Source organism: Martes martes (genome assembly GCF_963455335.1).
Source record: "Martes martes genome assembly, chromosome: 1".
In the NCBI taxonomy this organism is placed as follows: domain Eukaryota; kingdom Metazoa; phylum Chordata; class Mammalia; order Carnivora; family Mustelidae; genus Martes; species Martes martes.
In genome coordinates, this window is record NC_137888.1 from 192006809 (window position 1) to 192031200 (window position 24392).

The 24392-nt window shown below is 44.4% G+C and overlaps 1 protein-coding gene across 4 annotated transcripts in view; it reads left to right on the forward strand.

Annotated features, from left to right (window-relative positions):
• The window catches only part of ARHGEF3 (Rho guanine nucleotide exchange factor 3), a 315292-nt gene that overhangs the window by 237550 nt on the left and 53350 nt on the right, over positions 1-24392 (forward strand). Inside the window, exon 1 of one of the 4 annotated variants that reach the window (XM_080807095.1) lies at positions 6141-6376. The exons of the other annotated variants lie outside the window; for them this stretch is intronic. Coding sequence (XP_080663221.1) covers positions 6281-6376 — 96 coding nt within the window. The 5' untranslated portion in view covers positions 6141-6280. Of the gene's footprint in view, positions 1-6140; positions 6377-24392 lie in introns of those variants that run through there. 4 annotated transcript variants of the gene reach the window in all.

The window sequence follows — 24392 nt, forward strand, 5'->3', positions numbered from 1 at the left end:
GCATCTTAGGTTTGAGGGAATATTTGATTGCTGAGTTGGTAGTTGATGAAAGAGAAAACACTCCTATCCAAAGCTAGAATTTACATATTTTAGATTTTTTAATTCCTCCATGCAATGATTAGTGTAGAAAACCTATATAATATAACAGTAGCTGTAGTCTGAGGGGAACAAATATTTTTAGAGTGTAACTTATTGAATTCTTGGTCAAAAGATATGAAATACTCTAAAACAAATGCAGACTATCCATAAAGTTCAGAGACCTTCTAGTAGTATACAGAAAGTGTTCTAAAGGCTGGCTTATAGTCTATAAGCAAAACAAGCCTGCTGATAGTAATCAGCTCAAATTAGAGAAAGTCAGAATTCTTATTGCAAAATCTTGAGTGAAGACAGGTTTCTAGTCATACACACTGTGTGGCCAAATATACCATGTATCAGAAAGACAGTAAATTGAATCCTCTGGGGTTTTTATTTCATCACTGAGTTTGAATTTCTGCCCCCCAAAACAATTAAATAGGGTGAAAAAGATTTTCCTGGGAAAGACCAAGCTTTGAACCATTTCTTCCTCCTCCCCGATTTCTTCTTAAATATTACCTTTTGTTGAAACTTTCATTTTCACTGGTCTTTTGAAGTGCACTTTCCTATCTGAAGAGTTTAAGACAGTTTTCTGTCCCCCGCCCTTTATTCCCATACTTTTTGTTTTCTTGTCCTTTTGTGTTTTATGAAATCTGTTATTCTGTGAAGGGTCAGGTTTGGACAACAGGGAAAGATTCTAGGCATGTCAATAATTCTGGGGCTACCTGGCACACTGAAGCATTTTTTTTTCTTTCCCCCACCATGCCCAGACTGACATTTGACATTAATCAATGGTCAAGGTCTGAAGCAAGAATATCCTTGAGGTCAACAGATTATCTGTTAAATTATCAGATTAAACCAACAGATTATCCTGGCTCTGATGCTGTATTTTAGTTCTACTCTGTTTAATGCAGGGTTTCTCAACAGCACCATTAATTGGTATTTTGAACCTGTTAATTCTTTGTTGTGGGGGCTGTCCCTGTGCCTTATAGGATGTCTGCCAGTATCCTGGGCCTCTATCCATTAGATCCACTAGGATCGTCCCCCCAGTGACAATCAAAATGTATCCAGACATTGCCAAATATCACAGGACTGCCCCCAGTTGAGAATCACTGCTGTAATGAACTAGAGACTAGAGACTAGGAAATGTACCTGTCTGTGGTATATCAGGGCAAAACAAATATTCATTTTTTTAAAGATTTTATTTATTTATTTGACAGACAGAGATCACAAGTAGGCAGAGAAGCAGGCAGAGAGAGAGAGGAGGAAGCAGGCTCCCTGCTGAGCAGAGAGCCCACTCGGGGCTCAACCCAGGATCCTGGGATCACGACCTGGGATCACGAGCCTAAGGCAGAGGCTTTAACCCACTGAGCCACCCAGGTGCCCCATATTCATTTTTTTTAAACATAAAGTCTTGATTATTTTTGTATTGTAGCTAGCAATCCACAGGATTAGCTGGATCCTGGGGAAAAGAGAAAGAGTCTATCACTTAACCGGTTTTTCAAACTTGTTTCAAAAAAAATTAGATCTTTAAATGAATGCATGAATAAAGTCTTCCAACTTTAGAATATCCAGGGATATATTTTCATAAATCTAGCCTGGAGCCAGTGGACATAACCCCAGGCAGGGGGAGAGTAATAACACTGGTAGGATTTTAGATATTATCAGTGTTTCGTTTGTGCCATTTTTGCCCATCTGCAGGAAACCACAGTCCTGATCTCTCAGAATTCACTGCCAGAACTTTTTCAGGCTTTTGACTCCCCTCTCCCATCGAAAATGACGTGGCAGAGCGGAGCAGGAGCTCCATCATTAACTGGGAATGTTGCCCACATGGAAGTGGAGGGGAGAGGTGTTGGTACACATGTGTATCCAGCATGTACCTACACGACTGTGTGAGATTAGCAGGGGTAGAAGGGATAGCTCCAGATGCCAGGGGAGCAGATGGAGGTGCACATGCTTGAAGGCTGGGCTTTAGGGGATTGGCTGCTGTCACCTGAGCTCCTTCTGCAAACGTGCACCTCACTGCTGAGGTTCTAGTTGAAAGGCTGTGTTTTAAAGTCAACCGTATTTCTTGAGCAGATGTACTATACACCTTTCTGGCATAGAGGTTCAGGAATGGGTAGGGAAGAAAGGGGAGAAATGTAGCTAATTGAGCACCTGCTCTGTAGTAAACACTCTTTCATTCATGGATGGATGGGCAGACGGATGGATGGACAAATGAATCGGCCTTTAAGAAAAAAAAGAACTGGGGCGCCTGGGTGGCTCAGTGGGTTAAGCCTCTGCCTTCGTCTCAGGTCATGATCTCAGGGTCCTGGGATCGAGCCCTGCATCAGGCTCTCTGCTCAGCAGGGAGCCTGCTTCCCTTCCTCTCTCTCTGCCTGCCTCTCTGCCTCCTTTCTCTCTCTCTGCCTGCCTCTCTGCCTACTTGTGATCTCTGTCTGTCAAATAAATAAATAAAATCTTAAAAAAAAAAAAAGTAAAAAAGAAAAAAAAAGAACCCGCTAACTCTGATGTGAAGTATAATGCTAACAGAACAAGGCATCATCCTGTTGGCTGAAAAGATTGCCACAGCCACATTAACTTTTGAAGTTTTCGCCTCATGCTGGGCCTGTTCTGCTCACTATAGCAGTGGGATTTGAGGAGTTGATTGATGGTCTCTCAGCCATGTCTGGCTGTCTGCTCTTCTGAAAGGAGCTTATAACCAGTGGTGGGCTTGCGTGTGGAGGCCCACCACTCCTCCAGCAGCACAAATGAGCCCCACTCGGTCCAGGCGAGAATGCAGGCCCTGCTCTTGGCACCGTTCCTAGAAACGCAGAACAGGCTTCTTTATTCCAGTCTGCAGGCTCCTGGCTAGCAAGGAACACTGCCCGGCTGTGAAGCATTTTATAGGATTATAACGGGTTGTGCTGAAGGCAAGTTCTGAAAGGCACTTTGTGCCATTGCTTTGAGTGAAGCTAACTGTGAGGGCAGTGTTGTTCCTAAGCTCATAAACACACACACACACAGGCAGGATGGGGAACACCGGGCTCCGGGGGCCCACTCAGCTGGGCAGCACTGCAGAGTTGGACTGGCTTCCCTCAATTGTGACACCAGCCTCAGGGGTGTGCTTGGGAACCCTCGTGCAGAGCAGCCTGCTTCCTGACCAAATCTTTGGTCACAGATACCTCTGGTTGGAATCCAGGCAGAATATCCAAACCCTGAATCTGCTAACACTGGAGCAGTGCATGACACCCGGCGGAGGTTCCAAAGTCAGGGTACAAGTTAGAAAATGCATGGGGTCAAAAATGCCCTTGTAATCCTTGAAATGTCTCAAGGACCACATACATGGCTTTTATACCCCAAATTGCCAGCTTCAGTTTACAGGCCTTATTGTACCCAAACTATGTATCTTTAAACACCAGAACCCTATTTATAGTAGGAGATGTTCATGCTATGAAAGCTTGGAAGCATCAGACCACCCAGAGGAACTCCAGATTCCCACCTTCCCTTTCACACTCACTCATCTTGGGGCTTATACTTTTTTTCCCCCCGCCAGCGCTGTTTAAATGGTTACTCGTCATTAACAATCAATCTCTCTCTCTCTCTCTCTCTCTCTCCCTTTGCCTAGCATGTATAGAAGAAAACACAGAAGTTTCCTGCACATGTGTTATGTGGCCATGTATATTAATTGATTTTTATTGTTCTAAATCTTCTGAGGAGGGGCAAAAAAAATGGGATGAGAGAAATAGATATGGCAGCCTTCTCATCAACCAATGTAACTATTCTTTGCTCCACAAAGTTAAGTTGTACTTAAACAAGGTTCAAGTCCCCTCTTTTCCATAGGGCTTATTTATTACCACACTGGGCTCATGGTATGTCAGACTTCCTACCTAGCCCTGAGGATTCTGTAGTGAGAAGACCAGTTCTGGTTAGCTAGGGTCATTCTTTTCTTCACCTAGTGCTGGAAGTATACTTCCCAACTGGAGGATAAGGCCTGTTGAGGCCCCCCCTCCCAGGGATCAAAGCCTGTCCGCAAAGGAGCTGTTGCTAGCCAGAGTCATCTAGTTGAGATGGTGGGCCTATGAGGGCCAGAAGAGCAGGAAGAAGGGAATGAGGACCAGCTCCAAATGATTCAGCTCATAGCCTCTGCAGCCGGGGAGCCCTGTGGGAGGTGTGTCATTTTCTCTCCTGGCCCTCCTTTGGGTGCAGAGTTAATCAGGGGCTGCTTTAGTTGGGTGCCCTTGGAGATAAGGTTTCCCTTCGTGTCCCCACCAAGCTTGCTCAAGCTTACAGGGAGCATCTATGTAAGCTCCCCATCAGCACAGCTTAGTTTAAAAAGATGAAGTTGTGTTTGGGAATACAAATAAGAAAAATCAGTGGTCCAGAGGCACCCTTCTCACCACAAAACTTTTCTTCGGTCATCTCCTTCTCACTGCTTTACAGTATAGATAGCATATAAATGATACATAATATATATATTACACATAAATAAATATATAATATATATCCTATATAAATATATAAATAAATAGGGTGTATGTGTATACATATATTTTTTAAGATCGGTTTATTTATTTGAGGGGAGCAGAGGCAGAGGGAAGAGAGAGAGAATACTCAAGCAGGCTCCCTGCTGAGCATGGAGTCCGATGTGGGGCTCGATCCCAGGACCCTGAGATCACGGCCTGAGCTGAAATCAAGAGTCGGATGCTTCATCGACTGAACCACCCAGGAGTCCCAGGGTACGTATTTCAGGGAGAAAAAAGATCAGGTTCTTTCTTCAATCTCAACTGGAAACCAGTAATTCAAGAGTCTCCTTTACATGTGTGGCAAAAGCAGGACTAGCAAAACTGGCCAGAGAGATTCTCCCTTTTCTGAGGGCAGTTTGTCCACACTAGCTGGACAAGAAAGTGGGTGCATTTAGCCTCAGGCTGTAGTTTTGGTACTTGGGATGAAAGAGCTATGTATCATGAGGTTTCCTGTCTGGAAAGTGGGAACTGTGGATTCTGACTTTTGCTGGAAGCGGAGAATACTGAAACAGGGTCTAGATATTTCCATTCCCATTACCTTCTGCACACCTGAGAAGTCAAAACAAAAGACATCATCTCTCCAGACCACCACCTGCTGTGGTCATGACTTTGATTAGGAGGGGGGAAAGTTCAACAGTGCAGTTCACAAAATAACTTTTGAGACAACGGTCATTTTAATATTTTAAAAAATTAACTTCTAATTTACCAAGTAAAGCGTATATTTTTTTTGTAAAATTTTTGAGACTAGCTATAAATTTAAAGTCTCCTTGGCTGCTTTCCCCAGGTGTACACCCTGGCACAGATGGCCTCCCTTTAGCCCCAAAGGGACTCATAAGTTTGCTGTGCATCCTTCTGGATGGTTTTCAATGGTATTTCCTTACATGTTGCTATAGAAAGGCTTGGTACAGCCCGCAGGCTCACGCTGCACAGCTTCATCTTGACGGACCCTGTCAGATTGCCCTGAGTCGCTGGCTGCCTCTAACCAGCCTCTTCATATTTAAAAACGGGTGCAGAGGAAGGTGCTCCAAGGAAATCTTTGGAAGTGGTGGAAATGTATTTCCTGATTATGGAAGCGGTTACATGAGCGTTTGCGTTTGTCAACACTAAACTAACTGTACGCTTAAAACGGGCACATCTTTCTGTTTATAGATTCTACTCCAGTGACGTTCATTTAAAAAAAAAAAATGTGTGAGGGGAGGCTGGCTGGGAGGAAGGCAAAACAGAATACCGCCTCTTCTTAGTGTGGGCTTTTAAAACGCTCGCTCTCTCCCCGCCGCCCGGCTTCGCCCCAGCCTCGGTTCCACCCGCCGCCTCTTCGACCCTGGGAGCGCCAGCGAGTCACTGGGACAGGGTGGTTCCGGGGATCCAGCCCGCGGGAAGAAGGGTCCCACAGCAGGTTCGCCTCTCGCGGCGCTGGGGCGTTTCCGCCGGGCGGTACCTGGTGCTTCGGGGACGCGTCGGGGCGGGGCCGAGTCGGCGCTCCGCCCATCCACGCCCCGCCCCAGTTGGGCGGGCCCGGCCGAGGCTCCGCCCCCCTTTCAGCCGGAGAGCTGGATCGGTCCCGCCAGGCAAGAAGCCGGCTGTCAGTCTCGGTACAGACGCCGCCGCCCGGCACCGTGGAGCTGGGGCCCCCTTTCGCCAGGGAGTTTTGTGGTCGCCTCGGGTCAGCGGTGACATCCCAAAGAGCAGGCCCGGCAGCCACCATGGTGGCCAAGGATTACCCCTTCTACCTCACGGTCAAGAGGGCGAACTGCAGCCTGGAGGTACCCCCGGCCAGCAGTCCGGCCAAGGACGCGGAGGTAGGTCCCCACCTGGACCTCTCCGGGTCCGTCTGTCTTTCCCTCTGTCCTGCTCCATCTCTCACTCTCTCGGCTCCCTCGCTGTGTTAGTCTCTCAATGCTTGCATCTCTCATTCAGTGTGTTCCCCCACCTTCTCTCCTTCCTAATACCTTTCCCTCTTCCTCCCTCTCTCTCCCTCCCTCTCTTTCCCTCTCCCCATTTCTCGCACACACACTCTCTCCCCCCATGTCTCACTCTGTCTCTGCCTGCCTTCTTCTGCCCCTTCTCTGTGGATCATCATGAACCTCCTCCCCTGTCCCTGTTCCTCTTCCTCTGGGCCAGGGAGCAGCTGCCTCCTTGCCCTGGCTTTTGTTGCATCCTTCAGGGCTCTCAGACTGTCAACCTTCTGGCAGAGGAACTTTCTCTTACTGTATCCTTAGGCCCAGATGTCAGTGAAGAGCTACCTTTTAAGCTTGGTTTTCCTCTTACCTGGGTTGGGGAACAAGAGGAGGCCTTTGGGAGTCATCTCATCTGTAAAGCTTGACCTTGCAGCTGTTTGGCAGCAAAGACAGGACCTGGCATCTCTGTTTGTCATCTGTGGCCAGTGGGGTCACTCAGCTGGGGGGTCTAGGGGCTAAATGAGTAATCTGAGGGTCTTGCCCATGGATCCTGAAAATGAATTAAACTCCTTGGGGGAGTGGGAAGCTGTCTTGGAACACTGGAAACTTCCCTTTCAGGGAGGGAACTTTTCGGAGCCTTGAGGGTGATATGAGAGAGCCCTCCTGGCTTGTGTTTAATCTTGTCTTTTACTTCTGCAGAGAACTCACTGGTCTTATAGGTTGGGTTCAGCTAGAGGAGAAAGCATCCTTCTCTGTCTTTGAGGGTCTTAGGGAATATAGTTGCTTCCACTAGACCACAGCTTTGCTGTGGCCAAGCTATAGTGGAACCCAAAGGACCCAGCTCATCACTGCTGCTCATGTGTGTTACTTGAGAGATTTTCATTCTGTCCAACCATGACTGGGGAAAGTCTGGAGGCAGAAGTGCATCCGACCTTGGTGTGGCAGTCTTGAGGATTCCACCCACCCGCTACCCTTGGGTCTCCTCAGCTGTGTGCACTTGGCTCACCAAATTTTGCATATTCGGGAGGACAGCATCAAAGATTCATTGCCTCTAACAAGAGATGCTCTAAGCTGACAAGACTCCAAACAGTCTCCGGTTGTAATCAGCTTTCTGTAAGCTGAGCACAACTAACTTCTCTCCCCCACCCCCACCCAACACTCCGGCTCAGTTGTATATTTTCACAAAGAGTTTTTGTTCCCAGCAGCTGTGGAAGTGTAATGGCCTTAATGGTGTTTGGACTCTTATTTAAGTTTTGACAAGATAGCACCAGCATAGAATTCAGGTTGTTCAGGCTTGGAATGGATATAATGATTTTTCAATAGGAACATCATAATTTAATGAATGTAGGAGCAGTGAAGCTAGTATCCTCTCAAACTCCTTTTGGAAGGAAGCGAAGCATAACCAAGTTGAATTAATAAATTGAAATGGATCAAAGGAAAGAATAATGAGAACAGCTCTGGACTCTAACTAGTCCCTTCTTGCTCTCCCTTAGTCCTGTGTTTTCTGCGTAGTTCGGCTAAAGGCTTAGGTAAAACTTATCTGCTTGATCTTTTCTTATTCTTATATGTAGAAGAGAAATAAATCTGTATGTCACAGATGTGATGAGAAAGAAATGTGTCACCAAATGTCAAATACTAATTTTCTTCATGGGAGCCAATTCCAAATTATAAAATGTGACTTGTTTTCCTTTTATGGGGATGTCCTGGTATGGAAGGAAGGATGGGGGGAACAGTTTTTGAAATGGTAAATATTTTTCAGGTATCCCCATTGAGTGTTTTGTGTGTATGTGTGCAGTTTAATTCAGTGAAGTATCATACATGTTCTATACATCTTGAGGCAGAGATCTAGTCCAGTGCATCTCCTAGCTTCGTTTCCTGATAATGACAAATAGGCAAAGTTGGAAAAAGAAACTGAAGTGTACAGTGTAGGGGGTAGTTTTCTGGTTTCGTTGTCCGTGCAAAAGACAGTCAACCCTTGTAGGCCTTACTTCTCCATCAGCAATTAACTAAAATATATTTTCTACCAGCAGGTGTCATCATTATTTGTAAGTGTTTAAAGAACAGCATATTCTGGTAGGCCTTTTGAAAAACATGATTATATACATGTTTATAAATTAGGCACTGACTGTTAATTCCTATGAAACTAATAAGTAATTTTTTAAGGTCAATCTTTTTTTTTTTTTTTTTCCAAAAAGAAGGTGGTTGTAAAGAGAAGGACTGGCTTATCCAAAGTACTTTTTGACCTTCAAAGGCATTTGCAGCAAGCACCTGTGCCCTTTAGACATAATGGCAGTTCCTTCGGAATTTGCTATGGGGAGTAGCACTGCACAGGCAAGTGCCTTCTAGCATGGTTTCTGCGGTTGCAGAGGTGTTCTGGGGGAAGGTACTTAAGGAAAGAACTTGTGGGGAAGGGTTTGGTGTGCAGTGATATGCGTTCAATACCATACACTTGAGTGAAAAATGTACAACAAACATTCTCTTAAATGCAAATGATAACTAAAGTTCTACTTGAGATTTAAGTGCTTTGTAATTTTCTTAATTTCAGTGATAATTTCCAGTGAAAGAAAAAAAAGTGATGTTTATTTTTAAAGATTATTTTCTTTAAAATATTTATTTTAAACATTGGAAGTATTCTACGTGGATTACAATATTAATGTAATACTGCTTCCTAATCTGGCATTTCTATATGGCGTGGATGTGATGAGTTGGGTTGCAACTGTTTAATACCCAAAACCAGCTTGATCCTTCTAGCTCTAATCATTAATTATGAAATCCAAGGAGCTTAGTCTGTTTTAGACCATGGCCTCTTGACTTTCACAGAGAAACGTGGTATCACGTGAGCATGATTAAGCTTGTTTCTTCTGATCACTGATGTAGCTTCACTTAATGTATGTTTTGCTTATTCCCATGCCAGGAGGGACTGGTCCTTCCAGGCATGTTAACTGCTGTGAGCACCTGATCAAGTGACCAGAAGGAAAGCTGTTAGCTCTTAATGAATTATACTGATTATAAGTTAAAAGTCACTATTTCCACATGGGGAGGTTTGCCTTTAAAGAAAGAAGGCTCGGGGGTGCCTGGGTGGTATCTAACTCTTGATTTCAGCTCAAGTCATGATCTCAGGGTTGTGAGATCGAGCCCCACGTCGGGCTCTGCACTCAGCATGAAGTCTGCTTGGGATTCTCTCTCTCTCTCACACCCAATCAATTCTTTAAAAAGAAAGAAAGCTCAGATGAGTGGATATGTTCCCTAAGGATGCTGGAGTCTGGTGAGAAGATTTTAAGAGTCCATTTCATTTTTCATGAAAATACAAAGAGATGTTTCCATCATTTTCTTTCTAAGAATATAGCTAACAATTTGATGGACTACTCACTTTTGGTTTCAAGGTTCACTATCTCAGATGTTGGTCAGAATTAGGCCAGATTTAGTTAGCAGTATTTGTAATCATTGCCTTTGTCTCTCAAAAGTACATGATCTGATTTTGACTCCTCCAGTAGCCTTGTGTGGCCCTTGGAATGACATGTAGCTCGAAATGACAGAACTCTATTTCTTTATAAGTACCACGTCTAGTGTCTCACCTGAGACCCTAACCATGTTGTAAGGTTAATATTCTTTCTCCTTACTTTATGAATAAAGACACTGAGGGGAGGTGACTTGCAGAAAGCCATGAGGAAAATCCACAGCTGAACCAAGATCCGATGCCAGGTTTCCTAATAGATTTAGAACAGCATTTCATACCAACATACTTTGTGGCACGTAAGTGTGTTTACCTCTGAGGAAAAAGGGAGCAGAATGAAAACTTAACAGATGTATGAAATGCTTTAAAATATTTTCTTTTAAACATATAATCATGAGTACTTTCTGTAACTGGGGAAGTACTTCTTAAGCTTCAGCTTTAAAGGGTAAGGTGAACCCTGTGCCCCTGCCGTAATTTATGCCCCAGTAAGTCCACATGTGGACTTGAAAATTGTATGCACCTGGGGCTGTACTCCTTGCATGCCAGCTGGAGAGCTAAAGGAGTCAAATGGTTTCCAGTAATTCATACATTTCTTGGAATCTGTATCATATAGTGTCGAGTTGAAAGAATATACAACCAACTGCATGGAAATAGTTCTGAGGAGTTTTTGCAGTTAGAATTCTGGTATTTCTTCAAGCGACCAAATAAGTAGACTCCATGAATCATGTGACTTTGGGTCTTGCTGGGAGGGGAGCAACATGGAGTTATCCAGGTAAATGCCATTGCTTGCTGATAGGATCTGGTTATGATCATGTAGCCCATGATTCTGAGGCTTGTTCAGATGGGGTCTTGGGGGTCTTGGGCCTCCAGGATAAGGTGTACCTGAGCTAGGAAAAGGTCTATTAAAGGAAAACATGTTGACTTTACATGTGTACATTTGAGGATGTTCAGGGTCTTAGCTCTGTACTGAGTCCTAATGTCATCTCTACCGCCTGCTTAGTGGTATCACCCTGGACAAGCTCCTGGGCCTCTCTAAGCCCTGTTGCCCTCAGTGGTAAAATGGGGATGATGAGAGTTCTGCCTCCTAGGATCATAGTGAGGGTCAATGAGATGTTTCATGTACAGTGCTTAGTCCAGTGTTTGGCACATAGTAAGTGTTCAATAAATAACATCATCATCATCAAGACTTATGCATCTTAAAAAGATTCCCCAAACAGTTTTAATTAATGATTACTGTCTTAAATTTTCTGAGGGCTGTTTTATGCCCACGAGGGCATTAGGGGCCTTACTATAGGCCCTCTCTTTATCCCCACAACAATCCTATGAGGTTGGTGTATTTGTTCCTTTTTGTAGAAGAAGCAACTGAGGCTCATAGCTGGGCAATAACCCTTCCAGGATGGCTGAGCTACTAGGTGGGGAGCCAAGATTCACACCCCACTCTGACCCTGAGGTCTGTACTTTCCCAACCACATCACATTGCAGCTAAATGACTAAATCACTGGTCTCTTCACCACATAACCCATGAAGGCTGAGGGCCCCTGCTGGAGCAAATAGCCTTACAGCCAGAAGCCTCCTTTCTCCTGAGTGTCTGGATGGGAGACCCCACCATTAGTCGATGTTTCTGGCAGCCCACTTCATAGAATGGCTACAACCCCAAGGAGTGGGCATTGCAAGTGTCCATTTGGGAGGGTTTTGGTTAACTTCCGTTCTCTGTTTCTCAACGCCAAAGAGCTGGTCTTTGGCAGAATTCCGCATGCTCAGCGCTGTGGAGGTGACACCGTTAGTTCTGCAATTAGTCATTTTGCTTATCTACATTTACCACCAGGCTTCCACCTAAACCAATAACTGGAAGGCCCTGACTTCCATCTGGATAGTTGCAAATTGTGTCACTTTCTCAAGACATTCTCCAATTGCCTGTAAAATCCTGGACTGGTGCCACTGTTTTCATAACAACTGAATGAAAATAAATTACTGATCATATCCTAATTTTGCAAAGCCCTATGCACATGTAATTGTTATTAATGGCATGTGTATATCTAGAAAGGCTACTTCATTAGTGATGGATGCATGCAGTTGCCTTCCATAATTTGTCAGCGTTGGTCATGGGTACAGGTCACACACAAAATGAGGAAATTGCTGTGAATTGCATTGCCATTTATTTTTGTATTGACTCATGGGCTGTCAAGAATGAAGGCCAGTGGTTTCTAATGCCTTCCATTTTTTAATTACTTGACACCCGTTATTAGCTTAGAAGAGGCCGTGTCACACGTTAATCCAGAAAGGCTTCTGAACCTTCAACTGGCTGGGAAAGGAGTGGTTCTTTTTAAATCAGAAACACTTGTGTCTGGACCTTCTGTGTTTGAGCCATTGTGTTCTTTTGGAGAAGGCGGCCCCGATTATTACTAAACTTCAATTAATTGGAGCAGAACCAGAGGTCTTAACGGTAAATTCACTGGATTTTTTTTTTTTTTTTTCCTCTCTTGGCTCTTAAGATGAGGAGGCAAGGAGTAGCAAAACAGGCCTTTTTTCCGGGGATTTATGAAACAAACAAACAAAACCAGCCTCCGGGAAATGACCCAGGGTCATTGCATTCGAGAACCTTAGAATAGGAGAAGCCTGTTGAGAATATGGAACCCAGTGCTAACCTGCTGCTGGATCCTTTCAATTTCTGCTTAAACATCTCCAGAAATAGAGAACTCATTACCTTTTGAGCCTGTACATTTTGTCTTTCTACAGTGTAGTTCATGAAAAAATCCTCTCTTAATTGTAACATTGCTTCCTGCAACTGAATATTATATAGTAATACTTGCTCATGTCCTACCTCCTTAAATATTTGCAAACTGCTATCTCTCCCCATCTACTCCCACTCTACACACACACACACTTCCCCCAGGTGCTTGTTTCTCTTGGCTAGATCCTGGTTCCTCTCACTTCTCCAAATGAGACATACTGTCCAATCTCTTTCTCTTCCTTGCTTGTTTCCACCAGACATCCTCAGTGTGCTTGGAAATCTTGAGTATTGATCAGTCCACAAACACACTGTGTAATGCTATATCAACAAACAAGGTGTCTGTTATGTTTAATGTGCTTCCTTAGGCAAGAGAAGTAGACTCATATGTTGAAAAAGATTGTTGAAATAGAGATGACAAATTGAAAAATTAATACTTGTCATATAAGTAACTTATACAGATGTAAAAGGACCTTCCATGGTGTCCATTGATAAATAGGCGAAAAGACACAAATAGGTAGTTCACACACAAGGAACTGTGAACGTAAACATTATTTAAATGTTCACTGTAGTAGAAATTATAGAAATGAAAAAGGTAAATAATAATAGGTGCTGTTTCATACCTAATTGACATCACAAATATTTTAAAGACATGATAGAACCCAGTCCTGGGGATGTTGCAGGGAAATAACATGCATCTTTAGGGAATGAGGGTACTCATCAGTGTATATTAAAACACACAAAAAAGATTCAAATCTCTGGACCCAGTATTCCAGCTCTTGGGGGGAAAATGCTATGTGTCCAGAGTTGTTAATAATAACATTATTTGCAGGGGTGCCTGGGTGGCTCAGAGGGTTAAGCCTCTGCCTTCAGCTCAGGTTATGGTCCCAGGGTCCTGGGATCGAGCCCCGCATCGGGCTCTCGGCTCAGCAGGGAGCCTGCTTCTCTCTCTCTCTCTGCCTGCTGCTTTGCCTACTTGTGATCTCTGTCTGTCTGCCAAATAAATAAATAAATAAATAATCTTTAAAAAATAATATTATTTGCAATAATGATCATGTTGTATGGTTGTGCATTTTATAGGTTTCAAAGCATTTTTTATATTCTTTTCCTCAGCTGAGTATAATTATCTCCATTTTAAAGGTGAGGATCCTAAGAATCAGAGAAATTCAGTAATTTTCCCAGGATCACACTGCTGTGCATGGCAGAGCTGAAGTTTGAAGTCTGGCTGTCTGATTTCATTTAAGCATCCTTTCCTATTTATTTATAACAGACAGAAAAGCCAACACCCTCTCTAACCTAATGAGGGGATAACTCCATGTACAATGGTCTCTGGCACAGGGATCAGTGACATCCTTTGAGCCATTACACACTAGCCAACAGAAATACCTTAATGTTCTTGTAAAAAATAAAAAGGAAAAAAGTTGAGCATAATTACACACATGACCTAACCCATTTAAATTTCTGCATGAGCACATGGGATGTAGGGAGGTGGGGGAAGGGATGTGTTTCTATCAGCATCCCCTGTCCCTCCCTCGCAGATGTTTTCCCATGTATGATTTCCTTTGAACCTTGCTCTGGCGGAAGGCACTGAGCAAGACAAGGACTGTCCTCTTTGTTTGTCAACCAAAGAAACAGAGATTCAGAGATGTGAGGAAGCAGGGCCAAAACGTTGGGCCCTCCTTGTCCAGCCTTGACTGCTTGGCATACCGCAGTGCTGGCTTAACCCAGTCATGTTCCTGAGTGAAGTTGGTAAGCAGCGCTATTTTGGGAGTATTCAGAGTGAACCCCATTAAACTTAGAACGCTGTGTGCAGAGACCTCACCTGGCAGCCAGTGGACTGGTGGGCCCATTCTGTGGCCTGCACACTAGGTTCAAGTGCAAAGCTTGCTTTATATTTGACGTGTGATCGCTATTAAACAAGAAGCAAAACAAAAAAATGGATAGGCAGAACCTTCTGTGCATGTAGATGACATCCCTTAAAATGATGCCTTCCTGAGCTCTGCAGGTCTAATGTTTGCAGCAGGGGCAATAATTAAAGGGTAAGGGGAACTAGAGCATTTCCCCCGAGGGGACGGTTTCCTTAGATACCACTAGAGTGAAATAAAACCGAGAGCCTACATCAAGATCTTGAAAAAAATACATAAAGGTAAATGTTTAGCCGGTGCAACCCTTGTCAGATTTGGAAGTTTGGAGTCTTCCTGGAGGAAGACGCCACAGAAGGGAAAAGGGAAGCAGACAGCGGGTGGAACTTGAAGGAGCTACAGGCCTGATACCCCAGGAGGACAAGTGATAAGTCTTTCCTCTGTGTGCTCTCTGGCCCCAGCACAAGGCCAGTGCAAGCGTCCCTCTCAAGTGTCTTATCTTACATTGAAATGCTAACATTTCATAATCCCCAAATGACGCAGGCATGTCAAGAACGACCCCAGGCAAACACAGAGAAGATAATTAAAGGCCACTGGTGAAGACTCTTCTTCTTTTTTTTTTTTTTTTAAGACTCTTCTTATGTTTGACTTCGCACAGGTGGGGGAGGGGTGCGGGTGGCTCATCAGTTCCTGTTAGGTTTTGGGGTCTTGTTCATTCCCACACACCTTTAGCCATCCTCTTTGCTGGTTGGTGGTTTTCTTAGGTGCTTCTGGGCGTGGTCTTACAGAAAGGGTCTGAAACCACTGTGAAGGAAACAGACTGTTAAAGAGGGGAAAAAATTGATGGTAACTTAAGTGTCAGCCAGAGACACATGGTGAAAAGTCACCCTCCACTCAGCTGTTTGATGGTGACTTAGATTGGACAACTTCAAAAGAGAACACATCTGAAGACAGGCCTGGTTTTCTCTTGCAGTTTCTGAAGGCTTTAGTCTGCTCTCTAAGGGCCGAGGAGAGTGGGCTTTGTTGTGGCTCAGCATCAAGGAGTGGGAACTTGCTTTAGAGGACTTGTAAATGCTTAAATCTGAATTTCTCCAGCAGCATTTATTTCTAAGCTGATTCTTACAAGAGCCTCCTTACTAGCCAGGGACAGGACACAAGTAGGCTCAGGGGACCTTGGAGTCTTTGTTTCTGAAATGAGAAGATTGGCTTGGATCCCTTTTTTCCCAAAAGGTGGGTTTCATACCATTTGTGGTAGCCTGAAGGACACCAGGGACAAGGGGATACAGAGTTAAGACACACAATAAGTTTGAATCACTTTCTCTTTTCAAATCTCTTCCTGTCCTTCTGATCCTTCTGAAGGTGCTGAGGTGAAAGTCTTAGTTCAGAGCTAGTGTGTCTTTAACACCTTTCTATATCACTTGCTAGTCCCTGTCCCTGTCCGCCACCACCCCCCCACCCCTTTTAACAAAGCTCAGGCCTCGGGCTTAGAAGCTTCAGCAGGCAAGAGTATCTAATAAGAATTGAATAATAGGGTTCATTTTCTCAAGTTTCTATTTATGGCAGATGCAGTGTTTGTTTTTACAATATGGTTACTTAAGTAAAAGATGAGTAATTTAAGGAAACATTAACTATGTAATAGTTCAGGTGGCCTATACATTGGCAAAAAAATTGTCAACAGTGGTGGGGGGAGAGTTTGGAAACAGCATTCCTGTTCTGAGGTTCTTCTAGACCAGAGCTCTGCAGCAGTAGCTTCCCAAGTTTGGTTACAGCTGCTTACAGACTAAAACTTAAATCTGGACTTTGAACATAGGACCCAGATTTCAGATATTAATATTTTTAAATAGATAAAAATGGACTTTAGTATGTCATAGAAAATTTTCTTGGACTAGATGTTGGTAAATTTAAAAAAAATTGGATTTCTGTTCTAAGAACAAAGTTGTTTTTTTTTTCTTTTCAAATCTTCAAAGTTCCCAGGTTCCAGCTGAAATCATTTAACCCATCCTCTTCCTTTTCCCATTCACCCTGAGGGAAGGATTGGGCAAGACTGTATTTTAATTTGGGGCAGACCCAGAGTGTGGTGGCTGGAAACTTGGATTTGAGAGGTGAACTGAACCAAGTCTGAATCCCAAGTTGGCCACTTGTGAGCCAAGAGATCTCCAACGGTGACTCATCCTCTATAGCCTTAGTTTCTTTACCTGTAAATGAGAATTTCCAAGGGAACTGTGAAAAACGAATAAGGTTGCAGAGGGTTTGCAGAGAGCAAGCATTCCTTGCACCATTGGCAACAACAGCATCATCTATTTTCAGTGCACATCAGCGGAGTGGAAGCTGTGGCTGATCATCCCTATCAAGGGGTCTACTGGGAGGTCACTCTTTCCTCTGTAGGAAATACCCACCCAACTTCCCAGGGATTTGAGTTGGCACTGGCCATTATTTTTTTAAAAAACAAAAGATGTTCCAAGCACACTGGCAAGATTCAAGTTCATTCCTGCCAGGCAGGATGAAAAAAAAAAATCTAGTATGGTTTTCTGATGTTCCCAGAATGACTTTCAAGCAGGGAGTGGAGTGTGAGTTCAGGGTAGAGAGGCACCCTGGCCATGGGAGATGAAGAGCTTGTCCTCCATCCCCAAGCCTGTCTCCCATCTGACACACAGCATCTGGGAATCTTAACCAAGCCCCAGCCACAGGGACAGACCTGGTGCAGGTGAGGAGGATTAGGTTGCTTTGAGAGTTCATCCTGCCCATTCATTAGCAGGGTGCTTTAATTATAAATAGATCCTTTGTTAGAAATGTGGGGAAATTCCAGAGCGTCATGGATACAACTTGGTGAAGAGTCGAACAGCTAGAAATGACCCTTAATGCTCTTTGATTGTCAGATCAGACTCTACCTAACAATTTCTCCTGAGTTTGAAAGAGAAAAACATACTTTCTGTCCTCAAGGAACTTGTTCTTGAGTTGGACCCAGTCATTCAGAGCCTTAACAGAGAGTGATCATCAATCAGAAAAAGGGAATGGGGAAGCAGGCAATCTCACTGGGGATTTTGACAGACTACTAGGAGGGCAGTCCTAGGGGGTGGTCATCCAGTTAGCCCCCTGGCGCTGGATGCTCACACACCATTCCCCAGGGGTGCCTTAACAGGGGACAGTGTCCACTGGGGACACAAGAGCAGGGCACCTGGGCACCTGGCCAGGCACTCTGAGATGCTGGGGAAGGGTAGGAGGAGGAAAGACAGGAGGGCTGCCGATTCCAGAGTGACAGGGCTTGAATGTGGAATGAACAGCTTCAAGTTTTCCACTCCCAGCCTCAGTCTCCATTGTCCTGCCTCTGCCATCCTTATTTCCCACAGGACTTAAGAATGGAGCAGGGATTCGGTTCAGATCACTGGTCTTGCTGAGAAGCAGCCCTGGGAAAGCTTCTAAACCCCTCTGAGCCTCAGTTGCCTGTTTTGTGAAACGGGTATATTAATAGTTCTAACTTAAGAGAAATCAAGGAAATTGTGCATAGAGAGCACTTTGGCACAGCCTGGCACGAAGTCATTGTCAGTCTTGTTGCTATTATGTTATAAGAGGAAGTTGTGTATCCCGGGAAGCCGGTGTGGGGGTGGCAGGGAAAGCTTTCAAGTCAGGTAGATTTGAATTTGAATTTCAGCTCTTACTGGGTATGACTTGGGGTAAGTCACATTACTTCCCTGAACACCTGCTTCCTCTTTTATAAAATGAGGTGATGTATGCTATAGCTGAGTGTGTGAGTGCCAACACCTGGCGCAGGGGGACTCCAAGACTCTTGGTGCCTCCTCCTCCCCACCCAGGGGTCCCCCTTTGTCTAGCACTTCTTTCTCTATTTGACAGATGAGTCACACCTGGGTCAGGTGTGGGACGACTTCTCTGCTTCTAGAAAATTGCCGGAATCTGTGAGTAGGTCGGGAACCTGGCAGCATGTAATTTAATGACAATTCTGGAGGCTTTGAAGGGTTAGGTGGCCCCAACGCCACTCTGTGCAGCCCTGCTTTGTAAATTCAGGAGCAGTCCCAGAGCCTCATGCCTAAACAGTAGAGCAGGAGGAGCGATCCCCTGGCAGTGAGACTTTCCCTCAATCCCTGAGGGCACTTAGGGAAACTTTTCCAGGGAAATCTTGCCAGGTTAGACCCCACGTGGTCTTTCAAAGGAACCCTCCCATCTGTAGATGGCCTGAGCTGAAGACTCGTGGGAATTTCGCCCCTTTCTTCCACAATAAATAACATTTTTCTTTTACCACAAAACTGCCTTTGTCTTTTCTGGAAACTCTTACTGGCATCCCTTACCACTGAATCTCCAATGGCTAAACCAACATTTTTTTTTTACAAAGCCAAACAGTCAAATCACAGGTTTGTATCTACTTCTTTTCTTTTAAGTCAACTGCATTGTCTATTCATTTTCTCTCTTGTGACTTTGAAATTGAAATTAGCTGCAAGTGATGTGGGGGGAGCAGCACAGGTCTGTGAGGCTTCTGCCTCCTTTGTCGTGCGTGATACACGCTTTTTCAAATTCGCAGGGCTCTGAATTTTAATACACTGTAGATAATGATACATCTGGATGCATATTAATTGCTCAGAGTTAGAAATAACACATAATCACTATGTTTCAAGGTTGCAAATGCACAGTACTGAGGGCCAGTGTTTGTTCCCAGTCTTTGGAAAAATCCATTGTTAGTGGGCATTTTTTTATTCCTGTCATTAAAAATGTGCTACAGAATGAAAACTTTCTCAAATACAAAGATAGTCTTGTGTTCTGTGTGTGTGCATATGAGTGTGTGTGTACACACACTCATACACACACGCACATCTCCCAAAGATAACATTTGAAGCTATTCATGTGCTCAGTTGGGGTTTGTGGGGGCAACAGAAGGGCCATATGAATCCATCATAGATGACCTACCTCATAGCTTCCTGAACAGCGTGCTTTCTGCCTTATTTTTCTACATACCATTGCTCAGTGGGTGGTAAGATGTCAGCGGAGAGCTGAAAACAGGAAAGTTTAACATTTATTTTATTTTATTCCTAATTCAATCAATCCCTTATGGCTGGGCCACTGGTAGCTTTTTCCATTTTGAATAATCAGATTTCTGTGTATTCTGTTCTCAGTTGAGAGCAGACTGTTCTGAAACCCCAAATGCAGTTTTCCCTGGTTCTCACTGGAGCCATGTGCTGTTCAGGATTCATGTGAGCCCAATGATTTGAAGGGATAAATTGTGCTAGCAGGGACAGCTGGGGAGTACCAGGGAGTATGGCAAATCTAGTTTCTGTTTCTCTCTGGAAGCCACCTTTCTGCAAGTCTCATCTCCTCAGATATTGTTCTTGTCAAAAACAGAAGCTGACTAGGCCACAGGAGAAGGGGGTCCATGTTCTCATCCTGCTGACCTCGTGCCCTTGGTCAGAGGTTTTACCCAGCAGGTATATGTGGGATTCCTCGTCCCAGCTTAATCTTCAGTCAGATGGCAGATCTGGTTGTCAGTTTTGCTTGCCTGAGACATGTTTGATTATCCTAAATTGAGCTGGAACAGTCTGTCCTTCCTTTGGGACATTGAGATTAAGATCTGAGCATCTTTTTTTTTTTTTTTTTTTTACTGTACCTTTTTTTTTTCCCCCATTTCTGGGAAACGAAGATAATGCTCAGCTTCAAAGGACAATAGGTGGATGAAAAAGAGAAAGGACATGCCAGTGAGTCTGAATGGTCCTTTCTGGAAGCCCAAAGTAATTTGTTATTTGGGGAAAAATTCCACCTTGCTCATCTGACATGGGTTGAACACCCTGAGTTCCTAGCAGTGCCTAATCCCAGATAGTACTAGGATCTGGCAAGACTGGAGACCAGCTCTTCTAGACCATAATTTAGCAATGTTGGGTTAGGGGTAGGAGAGTTTTGATGCAGACCTCAGGCCCCACTTGGATTCCCTTCCCTAACTCAGGTTCTTATCTTGGGATTTCATGGCTGACATTTTCCTCTCCTCCGACATAACCTTGGATCCCGCCAAACAACTCCCAGTTTTGCTCTATCCAGCCAGAGCTTGACTAAACAGATGATAAAGCTGCAGGAAGAAAGGCAAGGCAGGAATGTGGAATCAAAATATGTGGTCTCATAACCTGAGGCCTAGTGGCAGGAGCATGTCATTGGTGAGACTGTGGTGTGGCAGGTGACATGGAGTTCCCAGCTTAATCCTTGGGAGGCCCAGGGCAAAATCTAGTGCTGCAGGAAATGGATGAGGACAGGAGAGCAGGCTCGGGGAGAGACCACACCTCTCCTTGGGCATTAGAAATAAGGGCAATAATCTGATATTTGCAGAAGGCAACTTATGGGACAGGCTTGTACCAAGCACATTACACACATGATCTCATGTCACCTTCCCAACAGCTCTGTGAGGGGGTAGGAGAGTCACCCCTACTTCACAGGGGAGGAGACCAAGCCCATGGAGGTCATATTGTTGGTTCGAGGTCATAGGGCATTGTGCTCTGGCTAGGAAGGTTGGCTCATATTTTATCCTTAGATCCTTTGCAAAGAATCAACACATTCTTTAGGCCAGTGTGATAAGAACCTTGTCACTTGCTGTTGAGACTTCCGGCCTGTTCCTAAACTCTGGGGAAGCCTCAGCAAATATCCTTAAAGTACCCTTGAGGGCTGTACACGGAAGTTCCCAAACCCTGAAGTGGGGATGGAATCCCCAGTGGCATTATTCTTCCCCTTCCCCTCCAACTCAGCCCAAGGGGAAGCCAGGGAGTCCCTTTTACAGAGAAAAACAAATGCAGAATTTATACCCCACCCACCCAAGGGTTCCCAAGAAGTCAGTAGGAAATGACTGCCCTCGAAACCCCAGAACCACAGAGGAGGCCTTCCTCTGGGCCCTGTGCCTGGGATTAGGCCACCCCTGCCACCTCCGGGTACCTTGTTAGCGTTCTGCAAACAGGAGTGTGTGCCTAGACTCCATTTTCTAGACCTACAGATGGGTGTAGCATGGTGGGCACATCATTTCTGTGGCAGCCTTGCAAAAAGTGCATAACCTGAATCTAATTGTCAGAAAATATCTTCTGGGCTCAGAACTGGCCTTCCCTTAAGGGCCACAGAGGCATGACTCTGGTGGAAGCCCTGAGACCTTTCCAGGAGGTCAGACTCTTGAAGTGCACCAGCCCTGAGCGTCTGGCCCTGTCTGCCTCAAGAAAGTAAGAGTTTTCTTGACGTTCGGAAGGCAGATGTGGATCCAGGGACCGCAGAGAGAGCTAAACATTTGGCTTCCTCTTTCTCTGAAGGTCTGCAATACCATGTCTGGGCATGACCAAAATGGGTTTCAGGCAATGGGCTGGCGTTTGCTAAAAGGAACTTAGCTGGGGTGTGGGTGTACATTTCTCCTCTGCCCAAGGTTAATAGTAACATCCTGTGTAAGAGAACTTGAATGTGGTCTTCTACTAAACTTCAATATTTTAGGGCTATTTATTAGATGTGTTTAATCTTGGGCCAATTTAACCAGTAGCAGACTAATAAAATAACAAATTTGGGCTTGCTGCCAGGACAAATGTTGACTTACCCTTATAATGTTGACTGAAACGAAGAACTCTGAAAGTAATTGAGGAGTGAAACATTTGCCAAAAATACAGTGTCTGAAACAGTGGTTCTGTTTTATTTTACTGGCACTGCTAAGAGATTATGTTCGTAACCTAGGCTGCCACGGCCTGCTTCAGCTCGGAGAGAGTCCCATATTTTACTGAATTATTTCCCAAGGTTCATTTTTTTTTTTTCAATCCCATCACCATCATTCAGCAAAAATGAATTTACCCACGGCAGCCAAGTAGGTCAGGTTATTTTTCTACAGTGTAGGAGCACAAATTCAATGATAATCAGAAGAATAAAGATAATAAGTTGCTTGACGTCTGCCCTCAGAAACAAAATGGTTTGCCCTGAACATTAGCCCTCTCAGAGTTTGTAGTAAGATTAATTGCTTCTGCGGAGGATACTGGCTGAAATCCATCTCCCTCGCCCCACACCCCTCCTTCCCTTCATTTTGCCATTTAGTTTATGTGAACATGAGGGAGCTGTAGCATTTTTGCCAACATGTGTTTAAGACTTGAAGGAAACAGGGAGGCCTAGAGGAAATGAAGCCGGGATGACCACAGAAGTTGTCTTAAAATGTGATTTTCTTTCGAGCCTCATTTTTTATTTGCTTTTTATGGGAGGCTCTCTTTGGGTCAGGGACGGAGCAGGCTTTCAGAGGCTCATGCCAGCATTGTCTTAGCTCGGTCATATGTCCCCCTGAGGCCTCCCCCTTAGTCAAGACTTCCCAAAAGCAGCCACCTCGAAGACCGACGTTGGCCAGATGCTGTAGGTGCTGATCGGAGCAGACCGAGAAGACTCGATGTTCAGGGAATAAATATCATCTCTCCAACCTTCACATGTTCAGTTCTGTGGCCCTGAGAGCTGATGGTTTAATTTGTGGATTTGCCCAGACCATCTTGTAACATCTCTATCGTCATCTGCTGTTTAGCTTTTCTGTGAGAGGAGGCTGGAGAAATTGTTGGATTCTCAACAGAGCAACCCAATATCCTGTCTGCAGCTTGGACATAAGACTGAACTAACTCAGAGTGGTCTGTGAATTTTATTTATCCAGGCTCTCCTTACTCTCCATTAACAAGCAAAAGTACTAAATAAATAAATAAATAACCCAAAAAAACCCATACACAACTTTTTTTTTTTTTTTAAGAAATCGAGATGTTTTTCTTATAGCATCTGATATGGAGAGAGTCGAGCCATTTCATCAAAGAGGAAATCAAATCTCCCTTGGATGCCCAGGGCAAGGCAGCCAGACCCACAGCTGGAGAGAGTAAGCCAGGGTGTGGCCTCCATCTTTGAGATTAGCCAAGACAGAGGTAACAGGGATGCCTCTAGGAGCTGTTCCTGGTGGTTTGTCAAAGTCCACAAAGTCTGTAGCCCTTTTGTTGAAACCACGGATAAGCATCTCTAAAGGAAAATTATAGTTCTGAGTTTGAAGACCTTTTGCTCACCTTGTGGGTTAGAAACCAATAATTCTGAAATGCATTTGGCCTAATCAATGAAGCCAGGTTTCCGTTGGAATTTGGGCCTCATTATTTGCCTTTCAACTTCTGGTAACACATGACACCAGGTCAGTTAGTGCTGTGCCAGGGAAAAGAGAACAGAAAGAAAAAAAAAATGAGAACCACTTAATGGAAATTTTAGAGTTAGACACCATTATTTCATTATTGTCTTTTTCTGTTTACAAGAAAATAAGATGAAGAGTCATTTGCAGGCTCCAAAGAAGTGCCCCTTGGTGTTCCTGTGGCCCTGATCCTCTTACTCACGCGGCTCTGTGAAGGCCTCCTCATTGCTGCCTCCATGTGGTCCCCTGTGCCCCTCCCCTTGCCTGCTCCAGCCAACACTGACTCTCGTGGGTACTTTACCTGGATCAGCCTTCTGGTTCTCCCTGTTCAGTCAAGAGACATACCCCCCTAAGGTGACAGATGTACTCTTCAGTGAAGCCAGTTTTGCAAATGCTGGAAAACACTCACACAGATTTAAAAGAATGCGTATAATCACAAGGTATCTCTTCCCATATATGTATTAATTGCAAAAGGAATAGTACATTTATAGGGAGAAATCCTGCAGAGAACACCTGTATTAGTTTCCTGGGGTAGCTGGGTGGCTTAGAACAACAGAAATTTATTTCTCACTGTTCTGCAGACCAGAAGCCTGAAATCAAGGTATCAGCCTCAGAAACTTGCGGGGGAATCCTTCCTTGCCTCTTCCTGGCTTCTGGTAGTTGTCGTCAGTCCTTAGTGTTTTTTGGCTTATAGATGCATCACTGCAGTTGCTGCCTCTGTCATTATATTGCTTTCTCCC